At 37.1% G+C, this 19,839-nt stretch overlaps 4 protein-coding genes across 4 annotated transcripts; all 4 read right to left on the reverse strand.

Moving 5' to 3' along the window:
• Window positions 1-1,786: 1,786 nt before the first annotated feature.
• GCK72_011528 (uncharacterized protein) lies at window positions 1,787-2,557 on the reverse strand (the record flags this gene model as incomplete). The annotated part of the gene is made up of 1 exon (XM_053728516.1): window positions 1,787-2,557. The coding sequence occupies one exon, from the start codon at window positions 2,555-2,557 to the stop codon at window positions 1,787-1,789; it is 771 nt and encodes a 256-aa protein (XP_053588093.1).
• A 2,565-nt stretch (window positions 2,558-5,122) lies between these two features.
• Window positions 5,123-7,104, reverse strand: GCK72_011529 (uncharacterized protein; the record flags this gene model as incomplete). Its single annotated transcript, XM_053728517.1, has 6 exons — window positions 5,123-5,203; window positions 5,251-5,336; window positions 5,387-5,750; window positions 6,274-6,474; window positions 6,810-6,968; window positions 7,039-7,104. 6 exons carry the CDS (start codon window positions 7,102-7,104, stop codon window positions 5,123-5,125), a joined length of 957 nt encoding a protein of 318 aa, XP_053588094.1.
• A 5,892-nt stretch (window positions 7,105-12,996) lies between these two features.
• On the reverse strand, window positions 12,997-16,031 carry GCK72_011530 (uncharacterized protein; the record flags this gene model as incomplete). Its single annotated transcript, XM_053728518.1, has 5 exons — window positions 12,997-13,437; window positions 15,158-15,224; window positions 15,268-15,443; window positions 15,683-15,873; window positions 15,923-16,031. 5 exons carry the CDS (start codon window positions 16,029-16,031, stop codon window positions 12,997-12,999), a joined length of 984 nt encoding a protein of 327 aa, XP_053588095.1.
• A 2,223-nt stretch (window positions 16,032-18,254) lies between these two features.
• GCK72_011531 (uncharacterized protein) lies at window positions 18,255-19,745 on the reverse strand (the record flags this gene model as incomplete). Its single annotated transcript, XM_053728519.1, has 4 exons — window positions 18,255-18,859; window positions 18,903-19,412; window positions 19,467-19,591; window positions 19,636-19,745. 4 exons carry the CDS (start codon window positions 19,743-19,745, stop codon window positions 18,255-18,257), a joined length of 1,350 nt encoding a protein of 449 aa, XP_053588096.1.
• Window positions 19,746-19,839: the final 94 nt, after the last annotated feature.

Consider the following 19,839-nt stretch of genomic DNA (forward strand, 5'->3'; position numbering starts at 1 on the left):
TTGAAAACCCGTCAGTATATATATATATATATATATATATTTATTTATTTATTGACAGAAGTAAAATAACGAAAGGAATACATTAGAAAGGGGGAGACTAGATACATCCCTCACGAGATGGACTAGTAATAAAATGAAGGAAAATGTGTGAGAATTGGAATAGGGGGTAAAATAACCGGGAGAAAAATTAATGGAGTTAGCAAGTTTGAGGAAGAGAAGAAAACCGGGGGAGAGTATGACATAATAGAGAGAGGAAGATGAAGATGGGGAGAGGCTGAAATTCTTATTGAATTCGGCAGAGAAAGCAGCAGCTTTAGAAGGGTCTGTAGTGAGAGATGAGCCATTGACAAGAAGAGTGGGGATGGGTGAGGAAGACTTGATACGTTTGGAAATAAGGGCACGAGCGGATTTAGAGTGGAGAGTGGAGAGAATGGCCCGTTCCAATTTGGAGGAGGTTTTGGTAAAAGACTTGAATAAATTGTGAACCCGATCACGGTAGTGTTGGGTGAGATAGGGGGAGGAATTGGTACGATTTATAAGTCTGGTGAGGTGAAGACGGCACGCCTAAGCTGACGGATAAGATTGTGGGGTGGTTTAGGGCGGCGGATAATAAACTTGGGGGCGTGAATAGAGACTAGGTTAGAGACAACATCTATAAACTTATCATATTTGGCAGAAGTGGTGGGGGCAATAACTGATAATGTTATCCCAGTTAATAGAAGCTATATAGTAAACGTACGAACAGGTTTTTGAGACTACTAGTTTATTACTTGCAAGTGTAGTTACATTAGAGAGGCGAGCGGGGAGTAAGGGAAACAAAGTCAACGTGGGATAAAGGTTGAGACCACAAAAGACTGCCTAGAATGAGCTTTTCAGCCCCTTATGTAGGGAAAGCGAGAGAGTGAGAGAGTTTAGAGAAAAGAAGATTGGCGCCATGGTGAACGGTTTGGCGGGTGAAGAGGAAGTTGGCGGCGGCGGCGAAATGGTGAAGGCGAGAGAGTGTCGGCGAGGAGACGCGAGGCGACGAGACGACGAAACATTGCAGGTCTAATCGAGCGATTATTTAGTGATTGAGAGTTCGATCGTTGTTGTACTGCTTGATGGGATAATGGGTTGCACACATTTGATAGAGTTGGAACTAACGGATCAGCTTGATCCGTTACAATATCAGAGTTTAGAGATTTGAGATTACAGAGTCTATAATTGAGACGGGGGAAAGTTGCGGGAGGGGAGGTGGCGGAGAGTATGGAGGGAGGATTAACAATAGCATTCACACAGATGTGATCGGAATTAAGAAGAGGGGGATGGCAAGATCGGGAGATCGTGAGAGGATATGAAAAGATCGAGAATGTTGGAAGAAAAATCAGTAGATAGATAGAACATGCTAGAATTTCACAAAGATGGGAGGGATAGTGGCAGTCGAAGTTAATGTCTAATTGGGAAACAACAAGATAAGAGGATTTGAAGAGAATGGCGACACCACCACCGCGACGTTTAGGATGAATTTGGGGGTTACGGTCGAGGCAAATGATAGATACGTCGGGTGATGAGAAAAGAGAGGATGGTATAGTATCGTCAAGGAAAGTTTCAGTGAGGGCTATTATAGAGTGATCAGAAGAAGTTAGGAATTGGGTGAGGAGAGAGATTTTGGACAATGTGGCACAGCCACGGATATTGGAGAGGAGAAAGTTAAGGGAAAACAAGGAAGAAGAAGATGGATAGTAAATTGAGGAAGGTGGAGAGGATGAAGAATGATGGGAGGAGGAAGGAGAAGGATTACTGGAAATTAGGAAAAAGGTTGGGGGTTAGCGTTGATTTTGTATCCAATATCGTACATAATAAATTCAGAAACTCCTGCTTTCTTGTTCTCCTCATAGACGAATTTCCTAGATTCGTATAGTTTCTCCAATTTGATTTTCGTAAGATCACGTCGAGCTCGTGTGGTAATAGGAAGTTTAGAGAGCGAATCATCAGAGAGTCGTCGTTTATAGTATCCATGCAAGAATTTGTCACGGTCGGTACGAGATGCGAACTGAAGCTTCAGTGGCCTGTAGTTAGATTTGGAAGGATGGCGGTGGGCTTCAGAGGGTTGAGGAAGATTGTTTGCTTTGGCAAATTCAGTGAAAAAGAGCAGGTCAGATTTCTCTTGGGCAGGATCATCTTTGTTATCAAGCATTTTCTCCACCACGACACGAGAAGATTTGTCGAGTAAGATAGAAGCCGCTTTGGCAATTTCATAAGGGTCAACCGGTGGTTTCGCGGCGACGGAAGCATAGGAAAGAGGCTTGGGTGAAGCATTCGTGCCATTCGGGAAAACGTCATCAATTATCATAGGTTCTTCAATAGGGGGGAGATCCGGAATACATTCACAAGTGTCAGCAATAGTTTCCCAGAGTTTCTTGGGATCCGTTTCGATAATTCCGACGAGAAGCTCGTTCACTAATTTAGAGAGACGTGCCACGTACTGATAGAGTTCGGCATATTTCTGGAACGGGACGTACTCACCGTAATCCACAAGATCAGGTTCCGTGTGAGCACGTTTAACAGCCGGCATCATTCGAATAGGATATTATAAGTAAGACTGATATATTTGATAGTATGGAATAAATAGTAGTAGTAGTAGTAATTGACAGAAATAATAGAGGGTGAATGAATGATATAAAACGGGTGAATGAATGATATAAAACGGGTGAATGAATGATATAAAACGGGTGAATGAATGATATAAAACGGGTGAATGAATGATATAAAACGGGTGAATGAATGATATAAAACGGGTGAATGAATGATATAAAACGGGTGAATGAATGATATGAAACGGGTGAATGAATGATATAAAACGGGTGAATGAATGATATAAAACGGGTGAATGAATGATATAAAACGGGTGAATGAATGATATAAACGGGTGAATGAATGATATGAAACGGGTGAATGAATGATATAAAACGGGTGAATGAATGATATAAAACGGGTGAATGAATGATATAAAACGGGTGAATGAATGATATAAAACGGGTGAATGAATGATATGAAACGGGTGAATGAATGATATAAAACGGGTGAATGAATGATATAAAACGGGTGAATGAATGATATAAAACGGGTGAATGAATGATATGAAACGGGTGAATGAATGATATAAACGGGTGAATGAATGATATAAAACGGGTGAATGAATGATATGAAACGGGTGAATGAATGAGATAAAACGGGTGAATGAATGAGATAAAACGGGTGAATGAATGATATGAAACGGGTGAATGAATGATATAAAACGGGTGAATGAATGATATGAAACGGGTGAATGAATGAGATAAAACGGGTGAATGAATGAGATAAAACGGGTGAATGAATGATATGAAACGGGTGAATGAATGATATAAAACGGGTGAATGAATGATATAAACGGGTGAATGAATGATATGAAACGGGTGAATGAATGATATGAAACGGGTGAATGAATGATATAAAACGGTGAATGAATGATATAAAACGGGTGAATGAATGATATAAAACGGGTGAATGAATGATATAAAACGGGTGAATGAATGATATAAAACGGGTGAATGAATGATATAAACGGGTGAATGAATGATATAAAACGGGTGAATGAATGATATAAAACGGGTGAATGAATGATATGAAACGGGTGAATGAATGATATAAAAGGGTGAATGAATGATATGAAACGGGTGAATGAATGATATAAAACGGTGAATGAATGATATAAAACGGGTGAATGAATGATATAAAACGGGTGAATGAATGATATAAAAACGGGTGAATGAATGATATGAAAACGGGTGAATGAATGATATAAACGGGTGCAATGAATGATATGAAACGGGTGAATGAATGATATAAAACGGGTGAATGAATGATATAAAACGGGTGAATGAATGATATAAAACGGTGAATGATGATATAAAACGGGTGATGATGATATAAAACGGGTGAATGAATGATATAAACGGGTGAATGAATGATATGAAACGGGTGAATGAATGATATAAACGGGTGAATGATGATATAAAACGGTTGAATGAATGATATAAAACGGGGAATGAATGATATAAAACGGGGATGAGATATAAACGGGTGAATGAATGATAAACGGGTGAATGAATGCTATAAAACGGGTGAATGAATGATATAAACGGGTGAATGAATGATATAAAACGGGTGAATGATGAGATAAACGGGTGAATGAATGATATAAAACGGGTGAATGATGAGGTAAAAACAAACATGGTGTAGTTTATCAATTCTTTCGCGGTTTCTTGAAACGGAGAGTGTCGGGGAGTCCAGTCCTGTAGATGAATGTGAATCCCTCGGTTCTCAGTTGTTTCCACACTCTGGAAATATAATTTTGGCCCAGTGGTAGTTGGGCGCCGCTGTAGTTGGACAGACCGGGGTTCGACTCTCTCCACCGATAATGTTTTTTGTTTTTTGTTTTACTCGATTCTGTAAGACGGGAATCATCGCTATGTTTCAGAAATAGGCTTTTTGAGCTTTCCCAGTTCGTACTTTACGACGTTTTGAGAAAAATAATTTTTTAAAGAAAACTAACTTTTCTGTGTCCACTTCCATGGTCAGTCAGAATTTTCGTTTGAAAAACCTTTTTTTTAGTTTGAATTTGAGTTTGAGATTGAAAAAGACTGTCATCTGACCATGGAAGTGGACACAGAAAAGTTAGTTTTCTTTAAAAAATTATTTTTCTCAAAACGTCGTAAAGTACGGACTGGGAAAGCTCAAAAAGCCTATTTCTGAAACATAGTGATGACCCCCGTCTTCCAGAATCGAGTAAAACAAAAAACAAAAAAACATTATCGGTGGAGAGAGTCGAACCCCGGTCTGTTCAACTACAGCGGCGCCCACTACCACTGGGCCACCGAAGCGACAGAAGAAAACTGTCCGGAAGGGAGTGACAAGAGTGCGATATCGCGTGGAGCTTCTGTTTCGTTTCGAGCTCGTTTTTTGAGCTCCAGAGCAGGATCGGGCAAAAAATTTTATGACCATCGTGTTCAGAATGGTCAAAACTACCAATGAGCCAATTTTCAGCAAGTTCTCAGACATTTTTTAAATGGAGCTTTCTTGTCAGGAAACTCCAGAATATTCCTTACTTGTCCAGCAGCCATACTCCATATTGGGATTTAGCGGTCAAATCCCACGTCTTCGCGCACTCGTGGTATTCACCGCGCTGTAAAAATCAATGAATCAAAATCCAAATTTTTATCTGAAAATTACCTTCAAATTCGTCAAGTTTTTCACTTGAACGGCATCAATCATACATGCTTCCTTAATCAGTGCAGCCTTATCTGACACTCCGTGAGCTGAAAATTATATAAACACATTTCTTGTTGTCCTATTTTCAAAAACTTACAGAATTGAATCTTCGGAATTCCGTGCCCACTTGACCAGATATCAACAATCGTTTGAAGTTTCTTGTTCAGATTCTGATCGTTCGTTGCTTTGTCCATCGCATTTCGGGCGTCGATGAAATGCTGTAGTGGTCGACTGTTGGTGCCCTTCCCAATGTAAAATACTGATTTAACGAATGTTTCGAATGTCAACGCTTCAATTTTAACGCCAGATACACGAGGGTCGATGAGGACATAACAAAAAGCCGTGTACCCCTTTCTATCGAAGTTGACTCGAACAGCATTGTCACAACCAAGAGCACGCGCGAGGGAATCCCGAGAGAAGCGTCCGTTGCGGATGAAGGCATTCATTTCTGGTGAGAATATCTGAAAATTGGAATTATTTTGAGGTAAACTATAAATTCATTTACTGTATGAAGGGGCGGAGTCTGGACGATACTGTATAAAAGGGGCGGAGTCTAAATGGTCACCTTAGAGAGTGGGCGGAGTCAGGAGAGTACTGTATATAAGGGACGGAGTCTAGAGATTACTGTATATAGGGGGCGGAGTCTAAATGGTCACTTTAAAGAGTGGGCGGAGTCTGGAGATTACTGTATATAAGGGACGGAGTCTAGAGATTACTGTATATAGGGGGCGGAGTCTAGAGATTACTGTATATAGGGGGCGGAGTCTAAATGGTCACCTTAAAGAGTGGGCGGAGTCTAGAGATTACTGTATATAGGGGGCGGAGTCTAAATGATCACTTTAAAGAGTGGGCGGAGTCTAGAGATTACTGTATATAGGGGGCGGAGTCTAGAGATTACTGTATATAGGGGGCGGAGTTTGAATGCCCACAAAAAATTGAATTTGATATGAGCCGATTTCTACCCGATTTTGGTTGAAAACTCACCCCTTGATGTTGCTGTTGTTGAGCAGCCGCAACTTGTTGTTGCTGTTGCGCAACTTGCATCGTTTGAATCGAATTGTTTCTCATCGGTCCAACGCTTCCAGACAACAATAACTGTTGCTGTGCAATTTGTTGTTGTTGAAGTGTGTGTTGGGCTTGTCGCTGACAATTTGCTTGAACAGCCGCTCTGGCTGATTGTTCAAGCTGCAAATCGGATTGTTGAGGTTAATTAAATAGAAGTTTTGAAAATTTTTGTGAAAATTTGCGCAAATTTTCCGTAATATACAGCGCTATTACGCTATTTCAGCCTAAGTTAGGTAATTTTTCGCCGATTTTTGTCTAGAGAGCACTGTTTAAAGAAAGCGGCCGATTTTAGCTAATTTTAGCCATTTCCAGCTCTAAAAAAACAAATTTCAGAGCATTTTCGATTAAAAAATCTAGTTTAATAATCAAAAAGATTATTCAGCCGATTACAGGTTTATTTTAACATTGATAAGGCAATTATAAGCCATTTCAGCCGATTTTGGGTGAAAACTCACGATCAATGCTTGACCTGCTGCCGTCAGCGCTGCATCCGCCTGTTGTTGCATTTCTTCACGTCGCTTTGACATGCCACGAAGCTGTTGCTCTACCAACTCTGGATATGTCTGCAATTGTTGCTTGACGAGTTCGAGATATCGCTGCTGTTGAGCTTGGAGCTGGAAATAAATTTGCGGTGAAAATTGGCTCAAAATGGAATTTTCAGTTAAAAAAATAGCTCGAACCCACATCATTTTCTGAATATTTTAGGAGAAGAAATGCCAAAAATAAGTGGAAAGTGGAGCCGCCAATCATTATTTTTGAATTTTTTCAAGTTCACAGTCCAAAAACTCGATGCAATCGAGTTTTTGACATCCCGGATTACGTAGTTTGTTTTAAATCCCGGATTACTGTAGTTTGTTTTAAATCCCGGTTACGTAGTTTTGTTTTAAATCCCGGATTACTGTAGTTTGTTTTATATCCCGGATTACTGTAGTTTGTTTTATATCCCGGATTACTGTAGTTTGTTTTATATCCCGGATTACTGTAGTTGTTTAAATCCCCGGATTACTGTAGTTTGTTTTATATCCCGGATTACTGTAGTTTGTTTATATCCCGGATTCTGTGTTGTTTATATCCCGGATTACTGTAGTTTGTTTTATATCCCGGATTACTGTAGTTTGTTTTAAATCCCGGATTACTGTAGTTTGTTTTTAAAATCCCGGATTACTGTAGTTTGTTTTATATTCCGGATTACTGTAGTTTGTTTTATATCCGGATTACTGTAGTTTGTTTTATATCCGGATTACTGTAGTTTGTTTTTATATCCCGGATTACTGTAGTTTGTTTTATATCCCGGATTACTGTAGTTTGTTTTATATCCCGGATTACTGTAGTTTGTTTTATATCCCGGATTACTGTAGTTTGTTTTATATCCCGGATTAACTGTAGTTTGTTTTATATCCCGGATTACTGTAGTTTGTTTTAAATCCCGGATTACTGTAGGTTTGTTTTAAATCCCGGATTACTGTAGTTTGTTTTATATTCCGGATTACTGTAGTTTGTTTATATCCCGGATTACTGTAGTTTGTTTTATATTCCGGATTACTGTAGTTTGGTTTTATATCCCGGATTACTGTAGTTTGTTTTATATCCCGGATTACTGTAGTTTGTTTTATATCCCGGATTACTGTAGTTTGTTTTAAATCCCGGATTACTGTAGTTTGTTTTATATTCCGGATTACTGTAGTTTGTTTTATATCCCGGATTACTGTAGTTTGTTTTAAATCCCGGATTACTGTAGTTTGTTTTAAATCCCGGATTACTGTAGTTTGTTTTATATTCCGGATTACTGTAGTTTGTTTTATATCCCGGATTACTGTAGTTTGTTTTATATCCCGGATTACTGTAGTTGTTTTATATCCCGGATTACTGTAGTTTGTTTTAAATCCCGGATTACTGTAGTTTGTTTTAAATCCCGGATTACTGTAGTTTGTTTTATATTCCGGATTACTGTAGTTTGTTTTATATCCCGGATTACTGTAGTTGTTTTATATTCCGGATTACTGTAGTTTGTTTTATATCCCGGATTACTGTAGTTTGTTTTATATCCCGGATTACTGTAGTTTGTTTTATATCCCGGATTACTGTAGTTTGTTTTAAATCCCGGATTACTGTAGTTTGTTTTATATCCCGGATTACTGTAGTTTGTTTTATATCCCGGATTACTGTAGTTTGTTTATATCCCGGATTACTGTAGTTTGTTTTAAATCCCGGATTACTGTAGTTTGTTTTATATTCCGGATTACTGTAGTTTGTTTTATATCCCGGATTACTGTAGTTTGTTTTATATCCCGGATTACTGTAGTTTGTTTTATATCCCGGATTACTGTAGTTTGTTTTATATTCCGGATTACTGTAGTTTGTTTTATATTCCGGATTACTGTAGTTTGTTTTATATCCCGGATTACTGTAGTTTGTTTTATATCCCGGATTACTGTAGTTTGTTTTAAATCCCGGATTACTGTAGTTTGTTTTATATCCCGGATTACTGTAGTTTGTTTTATATCCCGGATTACTGTAGTTTGTTTTATATTCCGGATTACTGTAGTTTGTTTTATATCCCGGATTACTGTAGTTTGTTTTATATCCCGGATTACTGTAGTTTGTTTTAAATCCCGGATTACTGTAGTTTGTTTTATATCCCGGATTACTGTAGTTTGTTTTATATCCCGGATTACTGTAGTTTGTTTTATATCCCGGATTACTGTAGTTTGTTTTATATCCCGGATTACTGTAGTTTGTTTTAAATCCCGGATTACTGTAGTTTGTTTTAAATCCCGGATTACTGTAGTTTGTTTTATATTCCGGATTACTGTAGTTTGTTTTATATCCCGGATTACTGTAGTTTGTTTTATATTCCGGATTACTGTAGTTTGTTTTATATCCCGGATTACTGTAGTTTGTTTAAATCCCGGATTACTGTAGTTTGTTTTATATCCCGGATTACTGTAGTTTGTTTTATATCCCGGATTACTGTAGTTTGTTTTATATCCCGGATTACTGTAGTTTGTTTTATATCCCGGATTACTGTAGTTTGTTTTATATCCCGGATTACTGTAGTTTGTTTTATATCCCGGATTACTGTAGTTTGTTTTATATCCCGGATTACTGTAGTTTGTTTTATATCCCGGATTACTGTAGTTTGTTTATATCCCGGATTACTGTAGTTTGTTTTAAATCCCGGATTACTGTAGTTTGTTTTATATCCCGGATTACTGTAGTTTGTTTTATATTCCGGATTACTGTAGTTTGTTTTATATCCCGGATTACTGTAGTTTGTTTTATATTCCGGATTACTGTAGTTTGTTTTATATCCCGGATTACTGTAGTTTGTTTTAAATCCCGGATTACTGTAGTTTGTTTTATATCCCGGATTACTGTAGTTTGTTTTATATCCCGGATTACTGTAGTTTGTTTTATATCCCGGATTACTGTAGTTTGTTTTATATCCCGGATTACTGTAGTTTGTTTTATATCCCGGATTACTGTAGTTTGTTTTATATCCCGGATTACTGTAGTTTGTTTTATATCCCGGATTACTGTAGTTTGTTTTATATCCCGGATTACTGTAGTTTGTTTTAAATCCCGGATTACTGTAGTTTGTTTTAAATCCCGGATTACTGTAGTTTGTTTTATATTCCGGATTACTGTAGTTTGTTTTATATCCCGGATTACTGTAGTTTGTTTTATATCCGGATTACTGTAGTTTGTTTTATATCCCGGATTACTGTAGTTTGTTTTATATCCCGGATTACTGTAGTTTTTTTTATATCCCGGATTACTGTAGTTTGTTTTAAATCCCGGATTACTGTAGTTTGTTTTATATCCCGGATTACTGTAGTTTGTTTTATATCCCGGATTACTGTAGTTTGTTTTAAATCCCGGATTACTGTAGTTTGTTTTATATCCCGGATTACTGTAGTTTGTTTTATATTCCGGATTACTGTAGTTTGTTTTATATCCCGGATTACTGTAGTTTGTTTTAAATCCCGGATTACTGTAGTTTGTTTTAAATCCCGGATTACTGTAGTTTGTTTTATATCCCGGATTACTGTAGTTTGTTTTATATCCCGGATTACTGTAGTTTGTTTTAAATCCCGGATTACTGTAGTTTGTTTTATATCCCGGATTACTGTAGTTTGTTTTATATCCCGGATTACTGTAGTTTGTTTTATATCCCGGATTACTGTAGTTTGTTTTATATCCCGGATTACTGTAGTTTGTTTTATATCCCGGATTACTGTAGTTTGTTTTATATTCCGGATTACTGTAGTTTGTTTTATATCCCGGATTACTGTAGTTTGTTTTATATTCCGGATTACTGTAGTTTGTTTTATATCCCGGATTACTGTAGTTTGTTTTAAATCCCGGATTACTGTAGTTTGTTTTAAATCCCGGATTACTGTAGTTTGTTTTATATCCCGGATTACTGTAGTTTGTTTTATATCCCGGATTACTGTAGTTTGTTTTATATTCCGGATTACTGTAGTTTGTTTTATATTCCGGATTACTGTAGTTTGTTTTATATCCCGGATTACTGTAGTTTGTTTTATATCCCGGATTACTGTAGTTTGTTTTATATCCCGGATTACTGTAGTTTGTTTTAAATCCCGGATTACTGTAGTTTGTTTTATATTCCGGATTACTGTAGTTTGTTTTATATCCCGGATTACTGTAGTTTGTTTTATATTCCGGATTACTGTAGTTTGTTTTATATCCCGGATTACTGTAGTTTGTTTTAAATCCCGGATTACTGTAGTTGTTTTAAATCCCGGATTACTGTAGTTTGTTTATATCCCGGATTACTGTAGTTTGTTTTATATCCCGGATTACTGTAGTTTGTTTTAAATCCCGGATTACTGTAGTTTGTTTTATATCCCGGATTACTGTAGTTTGTTTTATATCCCGGATTACTGTAGTTTGTTTTATATCCCGGATTACTGTAGTTTGTTTTAAATCCCGGATTACTGTAGTTTGTTTTATATTCCGGATTACTGTAGTTTGTTTTATATCCCGGATTACTGTAGTTTGTTTTATATTCCGGATTACTGTAGTTTGTTTTATATCCCGGATTACTGTAGTTTGTTTTAAATCCCGGATTACTGTAGTTTGTTTTAAATCCCGGATTACTGTAGTTTGTTTTATATCCCGGATTACTGTAGTTTGTTTTATATCCCGGATTACTGTAGTTTGTTTTATATTCCGGATTACTGTAGTTTGTTTATATCCCGGATTACTGTAGTTTGTTTTAAATCCCGGATTACTGTAGTTTGTTTTAAATCCCGGATTACTGTAGTTTGTTTTATATCCCGGATTACTGTAGTTTGTTTTATATCCCGGATTACTGTAGTTTGTTTTAAATCCCGGATTACTGTAGTTTGTTTTATATCCCGGATTACTGTAGTTTGTTTTATATCCCGGATTACTGTAGTTTGTTTTATATCCCGGATTACTGTAGTTTGTTTTATATCCCGGATTACTGTAGTTTGTTTTATATCCCGGATTACTGTAGTTTGTTTTATATTCCGGATTACTGTAGTTTGTTTTATATCCCGGATTACTGTAGTTTGTTTTATATTCCGGATTACTGTAGTTTGTTTTATATCCCTTTTTAAATCCCGGATTACTGTAGTTTGTTTTTTTAAATCCGATTACTGTAGTTTGTTTTTATATCCCGGATTACTGTAGTTGTTTTATATCCCGGATTACTGTAGTTTGTTTTATATCGGATTACTGTAGTTTGTTTTATATTCCGGATTACTGTAGTTTGTTTTATATCCCGGATTACTGTAGTTTGTGTTATATCCCGGATTACTGTAGTTTGTTTATATCCCGGATTACTGTAGTTTGTTTTTAAATCCCGGATTACTGTAGTTTGTTTATATTCCGGATTACTGTAGTTTGTTTTATATCCCGGATTACTGTAGTTTGTTTTATATCCGGATTACTGTAGTTTGTTTTATATCCCGGATTACTGTAGTTTGTTTTAAATCCCGGATTACTGTAGTTTGTTTTAAATCCCGGATTACTGTAGTTTGTTTTATATCCCGGATTACTGTAGTTTGTTTTATATTCCCGGATTACTGTAGTTTGTTTTAAATCCCGGATTACTGTAGTTTGTTTTATATCCCGGATTACTGTAGTTTGTTTTATATCCCGGATTACTGTAGTTTGTTTTATATCCCGGATTACTGTAGTTTGTTTTAAATCCCGGATTACTGTAGTTTGTTTTATATTCCGGATTACTGTAGTTTGTTTTATATCCCGGATTACTGTAGTTTGTTTTATATTCCGGATTACTGTAGTTTGTTTTATATCCCGGATTACTGTAGTTTGTTTTAAATCCCGGATTACTGTAGTTTGTTTTAAATCCCGGATTACTGTAGTTTGTTTTATATCCCGGATTACTGTAGTTTGTTTTATATCCCGGATTACTGTAGTTTGTTTTAAATCCCGGATTACTGTAGTTTGTTTTATATCCCGGATTACTGTAGTTTGTTTTATATCCCGGATTACTGTAGTTGTTTTATATCCCGGATTACTGTTTGAAATGCCGATTTTTTGACGATTTCAGCCAGTTTTAGACCGATTTTAGCTGTAAAAACGCAATTTCAGCCCATTTTCAGCCAATTTACTTTCAATTTTTCACTTCAAATTGACACTAACCTGTAGAGGCTGTGGAATAGCGGCGCCCGCAAGTTGTGGTCCCAACGCGGCATTTCCGAATTGTAGTCCTCCAGCTCCACCGCCTCCATTGACTCCATTCAATTGCTGAAATTGTTGTTGGTGTGCCGTGAAGTACGGTATCGTATTTCCGCCGTTTGTGCCAAGGAACTGAAGTCCAGAAGTCAATCCTCCTTGAAGAATACGCAACGCTTCCGCGTGTGCCTCCTGTTGTTGTTGTTGGACGATCGTTGGATTCGGTACTCCGGGTACCGGCGTCGGCGCGGCTACTGTAGCTGATGGGACACCGCCCGTATTGATAAACAAGGATTGTGTGGTGGCTTGAGTCGGTTGTTGAGCTTGTCTTGCTGGGGAGATTCCGATGAGTGACTGGGGAACGCCTGGTGGTGGTGGATGGGCGGCCTGAAATAGTGCTAATTGGGGAAAAATTAAGCAAAAAATCGGTTTCTCTCCAAACAATGGTGTCTAGACTCCGCCCATTTTAAAACTTGTCTCTAGACTCCGCCCCCTTTAAACAATTGTCTCTAGACTTCGATTTTGCCTGTTTCTGACCAAATTTCGTGACACTTTTGCATTTTTTGAGCAAAGTTTTTGAATTTTACGCCTATAATCATCGACACTGCGCGAATTTTTATTTTCTCGGTTGAAAACACCGCATCAATTTCCGCGACTGATTATTTCAGTTGGCTCGGTATTCCTTGCCTCTTCGGTTTTATCTGGTTTGGTAGAGGAAGTTGACTGTGCTGGCGCTACGTCCATTTTCGATCTGAAATATTTTAGTTGTGTTGATGTATTTGGGGAAGTGTGCGATCTCTCGCATTCCCCTAGTATGCCAGAGAAAGTATACGGAGAGAACAAGAAACGGAAATTAGTGATTCATGATTGAAATTTGAATTACAGTACTGGCCATAAAGAATGCGACACTTGGGGTTTTTAGTTGAAAATGGTCAACTTTGTGATTGTGACACGGCATCTCTGATATTTTCACAATATTGATTGTTTATGCACTATAGAGATCACAAATATAGTTTTATTTTTGTAGTTGACAATTTTTTGGTTGGGGGACATCCTAAGAAATTATGAATCGTCAAAGCAAATGCTCGCAATTTCTGCCTTTTTCAGTTAAAAAGAGAGAATTCTGAGTTATTTAAATTGACTACCTGTAACTTCTTAGAATGTACCCGTGCAAAAAAGTTGTCAACTATAAAAACGAAGCTCTATTTGTGAGCTATACATTCCATAAGGAATCGTTATTGTGTGACTATCAGGTAGGCCGTGTCGCAGTCACAAAATTGACCATTTTCAAAACTGTAAATGTCGCATGCTTTATTACCAGTACTGTAAAAGAAGACTTGGAACGGACCAGGCTGGGACGAAAAAAAATGCCCGACCCAGTCGGACCGTGAAGCACTAAAAAAAATAATATTTCTATTCGAAAATTTGCCTTGCAATTTTTTTGCAACATAATGTTATCTTGAAAAAAATTCAGAAATTGAAATCTGAACCGACACCGTTTTCTGCAAGTTTGCTAAAAAAGAGTAATTCATGATTCAATTTTTTTTCTCCACACTTCTTCAATAAAACACCGTTAGTATGGGGTGTTGAAGATTTTTTGCCTGTTTGACGGCGGGTCACATTTTTTGTCCCAAAGTTGCATCGTTAATAACTTCCATCACTTTATCCTTTTTTCAAGATATTTTGGGGCAGTATTGCCCGCCCTACGCGGGCCATCAAGCCCAAATTGTGGGCCACATGGCCCATTTTGTGGGCAAAGTGCCGAGATTCACCGCACAGCATTCCCCTCCTTTCACTCCTTCCCATTTATATCTAGAATTAACCCAATATATGAATGCTAACAACAATTCCAGTCAATATAATTTATTTATAGAACCTTTTTTATATTACAGGCAACATAGTATAAGACACAAAAGTTATTAATGGTCAAAAACGGCAAAAAAAAGCAAGGAAATATTACGAGATGGCTCATAAACATATACTAGATAAACAAAGTGATTAGAAGTTTTTAGGGGAGATTGTGGAGTTGATTAATGCTTCTCGACTTGTGTTTGACGTTTTAAATTTCTCTGAACTAGGGTAGTGCATATTTGATGTATTAGCTTACGTCTCTATAAGTCCATGTTCCGAAACGATCACCTTGAGTAGGCTGTGAATAAATGGCACGTTCCATCCTGTAAAAAAATAGAATGACGTGGTGTGTGTGATTTCGCTTACAAAGCTTCTCTCAAACAAGAATAGAAGCCGTCCTTTGATAAATAGGCGGTTCTGGCAAACGAGAGCATTTGATATGTTCTCTTATTAGCAGCAATTGAATCCCACGTTGCGAGGCATTTCAGTGTGGAGAAGTCATCACACCAAACATTGTTGTCGAGCTCTGGTTCGTTGATTCCCTAATAATGCAACTAAAAAGCTGTAAACGAAAAATTATATTGAAACCAATTAGAGAGTGCCTGACTTCTCATGTTTAAATATAGATCTTCCGAGAAAAATCTCTGATTAATGGGTTCTGTATATACCTCCAGCAAGACTACAAATCTGTGGCTCTCCTTCTCTCAAAACAGGTGACATTTTTTGTCGCCTTTTTTGCATTCAGTAGCGAATAATGCATATGTCCGTGCATCAGTATGACCGTGTAGTTAGGGTTTGAGAAGCACTCAGCGAAAGGCATCGAGAACACAGTGACTTCGAATCCGAGCTTCTTAGCAAATTTTTCGCATTCTTGAGATATTTCTGGCATTCGACGCACACAACAATCATATTCAAGAATTCCTGCACGAAATAAATCCAGAATTCCGTTTGAAACACGACAACGCAAACGTTCTGTAATTGAAACTTAAATTAGCGATGAAATGAAAAGTAATCTGCTCACCTGATAAATGTATCATTACGGGGACGGGTGGAGTATGTATGGCCTGTTGGAATTCCTTGATTTCCATATCCAGTTGGTGACACCCCCATCGAGAAACTTCCAACACCATTATTGTAAATGTGATACAGAAGAAGAATGTGAGTCTCTATAGTCAAGAATATCATGTTTCAATTCAACGTTCGAAATTCTCGCATTAGATATTCCAGTATTTTATGCTTCATAATCGAGTTCCGTGTTTTTGGAATTCTAACAGGCAGCATTTTGTGAAGAAATGAAATTTGAGGGAAACCGTCCACACGACACAACGTTCTCGTTAACTCCTTCATATCAACATATGATTATTTAGGTTGGAAGATTCGCCGTTATTTGTGTTATTATCAGGATCTCATAATACATATTCGAGCGTTTCTCATTTTATTTAACACATTATCAGAAACACATCTAACACTCAGATTGGAAAAATCGTGTCGGTGTTTCACATCGGAATTTAATATCCTCGGCTCGTTTTGTTCAGTTTTATTAACGGTATAGGAGTATGGAGAACTTGCAACGAAATCATCTGAAAACGGCTGTAAGGCGGTTACTTGTGTTTTGAATGTAGTGGAAGAGCGTCAAGGAGTGGAAGAAGGCGATTGTGGCAGCATAGAAGAACCAGAGGTCGACCAGAGTCTTCTTGATAATCTCTACCTTCATGGAAACCCGTCTTTTTCAGCTTACAAAACGTGCTGAAGGTTCAGTGGATTATTAAAAACCTGTTTTCTCATTTGTTAACTAGATAGTTTTCTATTTTTCTCCAACTCCTTTTTGTGAGGCTAAGATTATGTGGAACAGAGAAACGGATTTTTTATAAATTTCCAGCTAAAGATTTTATGTTAATTTTTTATCAAATTTACATTTGTACACACATTCGTGACCTAAATAGCGACATTTTCCTTCTTGGATGCACTTCCGAAAAATTCGAAATTTCAGTTTTTGAATTTTAATGATGTTAGGCTAAGATTTTGTGGAGCACTGTATAAATAAAATTGGACGAGGAAGGCAATAAAAAATAGATTTCAGCCATGAGGGCACCTGCGCTCTTTTGAATAAAATTAGATTATCACCATGACGTCACATAAACGAAACGGCTCTATTACAGTTTAGGCGTCCTTTGAAAACTTAGACGTCCCTTAAAACACTTAGACGTCCCTTAAAACACTTAGACGTCCCTTAAAACACTTAGACGTCCCTTGAAACATTTAGACGTCCCTCAAAAAACTTGGACGTCCTTTGGGGACCCAAAAGTCGTCCGAAATGTTTAGACGTCCCAAAAAATGTTTAGACGTCCCAAAAAACATATAGACGTCCCTTAAAACATTTAGACGTCCTTTGACGTCCCAGAATTAGGTTTCAAATAATAAGACGTCCCAAAAATAGTTTAGACGTCCTTTGATATCCCACATTATGATAAAAAACATTTAGACGTCCCAAAAAATATTTAGACGTCCCAAAAAATATTTCGACGTCCCAAAAAATATTTAGACGTCCCAAAAAATAATTAGACGTCCCAAAAAACATTTAGACGTCCCAAAAAATATTTAGACGTCCCTTGAACACTTTCAGTGACTTTTAGTGTTGAAGGGACGTCTAAACATTTTTTGGGACGTCTTAATGTTTTTTGGGACGTCTAAACATTTTTTGGGACGTCTAATTATTTTTTGGGACGTCTAAACATTTTTTGGGACGTCTAAATATTTAACACCAAATTTTGGGATTTAAAGGGACGTCTAAATTTTTTTTGGGACGTCTAAATATTTTTTGGGACGTCTAAACATTTTTTGGGACGTCTAAATGTTTTTTGGGACGTCTAAATATTATTTATCATAGTGTGGGATATCAAAGGACGTCTAAACATTTTTTGGGACGTCTAAACATTTTTTGGGACGTCTAAATAATTTTTGGGACGTCTTAATTTTTCCGACAATTTTTCGGATTTCAAAGGACGTTTAAATGTTTTTTGGGACGTCTAAATGTTTTTTGGGACGTTTAAACATTCCAAAGGACGTTTCAATTTACAGGGAAAAAATTTGGGCCTCAAAGGACGTCTAAATGTTTCAAGGGACGTCTAAGTGTTTTAAGGGACGTCTAAGTGTTTTAAGGGACGTCTAAGTGTTTCAAGGGACGTCTAAGTGTTTTAAGGGACGTCTAAGTGTTTTAAGGGACGTTCAAGTTTTCAAAGGACGTCTAAACTGTAATAGAGCCAACGAAACATACGTGCTAGTAGGTCAGAGGTCAGAGGTTTGTAAGCGGAAGAAACACCGATATTATTAAGTTTTTTGCCGTAAAAGTTTCATTAAACAATTAAAGGGTTTTTATGACAAAAGTGTGCAACAAATGAATTTGGATATTCCTGTAGTAGATCTTTATCCAGTCCTTCTTCCAACTCTTTCTCCTTGATATACACATCCAAATTAAAATTGAATTGATTGATAGTATTTTTTACTTGAAACCTTCTTCCAATCCATTTATTGTCAAGAAATACATCCGGACCATGTTCTGCATTGAACGCTGACGATTTCTTGAAACAGTGTAATCTTTCTGGCTCCAGATCATATCCCGGAGCAATTGACAACAATTCTTCCTTTTTCGTCTCCTCATTGAGCTTTTTGACAATTAGAATACTTACAAAGAACTTGATGTCTAAACTCAAATTCAGATGTTGTTCCATAGTGACCACTTCTAATATTGTTGACATTTTCTTCTCAATGTTAACGACAGGTACAGCAAACCAGTGTGACAGGTCCATCGTTATTCTATCCGTAGGGAACATTCTTCTGATATTTGGAATAAAATTGTCGTATCCTCTGGGTTGGATCCCAATGAATTGGCGGTTGCCTAGATCTCTCACACAGTAAGATGAATAAGACAAACTCACTTCGACATGGTTGAATTTCAAATCTGGAAATTGTAATTTCAAACAAGTTGGAGCAAACATCTATACCTGATTTCTTTGTTTTCAAATATGGATCATTCAACCTGACTTGAGTGAAATAGTCATACTGTTGCCATTCAACACTACACATTTCTTCATTTGTCATGTGCAACATACAGAGTTTGATAGATTTCACATACCATTTTCTCAGAATGGTATCGATAACTTCTCGTGGCATATGCCTGTGATTATACTCTGAATCTGGCTCTTCATTCGGGAGTACTCTGGATTCATTTATCCATATAGCAAGTTTATCACAGGAGATGGTGGAGTGAATAGTGTTTTCCATTTCTTTGAAACATTCTTTTTTGTTCTTTGATTTAGAGATACAGTACTCTGCAATATCTTCGAATAGTTTATCGGTCACATGCAGTTTCTTGTAGTTCTTTGAATAAATCATAGTTTGTAGTGTACTGAATCTCAATGGACCATATTCAAGACACTTTTGTGCAATATTTGAACATTTCTCACATCCATCACATGCTTCCTCCAGTCCAATCACTGTTTGGATGTGTGTACCTGGAAGGTAGAAAGTGAATACGAACGATTCTCAGTTTTTAGATGTCAACTCACCATTACTTCCAATCAGTTGAGAATGAATGAGGTCGTGAAGTCTACGCTTGAATTTATCTTGCAACATCCACAGTTTTCTTGTTGTAATTTTTCTAACTTTCACACCAACAACAGTATTCAGAAAGCTGAAAAAGGATAAATATAATTAATACAATACATCAACCCTTACATAAAATATGGCAGCACATCCTCATTATTGATTTTCCGATAATTGATATAAACAAAATCCTGCGGTCGTATGATTGTATCTTTTATGTTATAAACGTATTCAATCTTCATTGTTCGATGATTTCTACTGATTAGCCGTAGAAATGTGTTATTTATTGATTTATTCACCAATCTAACATCCAAATTCTTCCTGAAGTCATCGGAG

Source organism: Caenorhabditis remanei, chromosome III, assembly GCF_010183535.1.
Source record: "Caenorhabditis remanei strain PX506 chromosome III, whole genome shotgun sequence".
In the NCBI taxonomy this organism is placed as follows: Eukaryota; Metazoa; Nematoda; class Chromadorea; order Rhabditida; family Rhabditidae; genus Caenorhabditis; species Caenorhabditis remanei.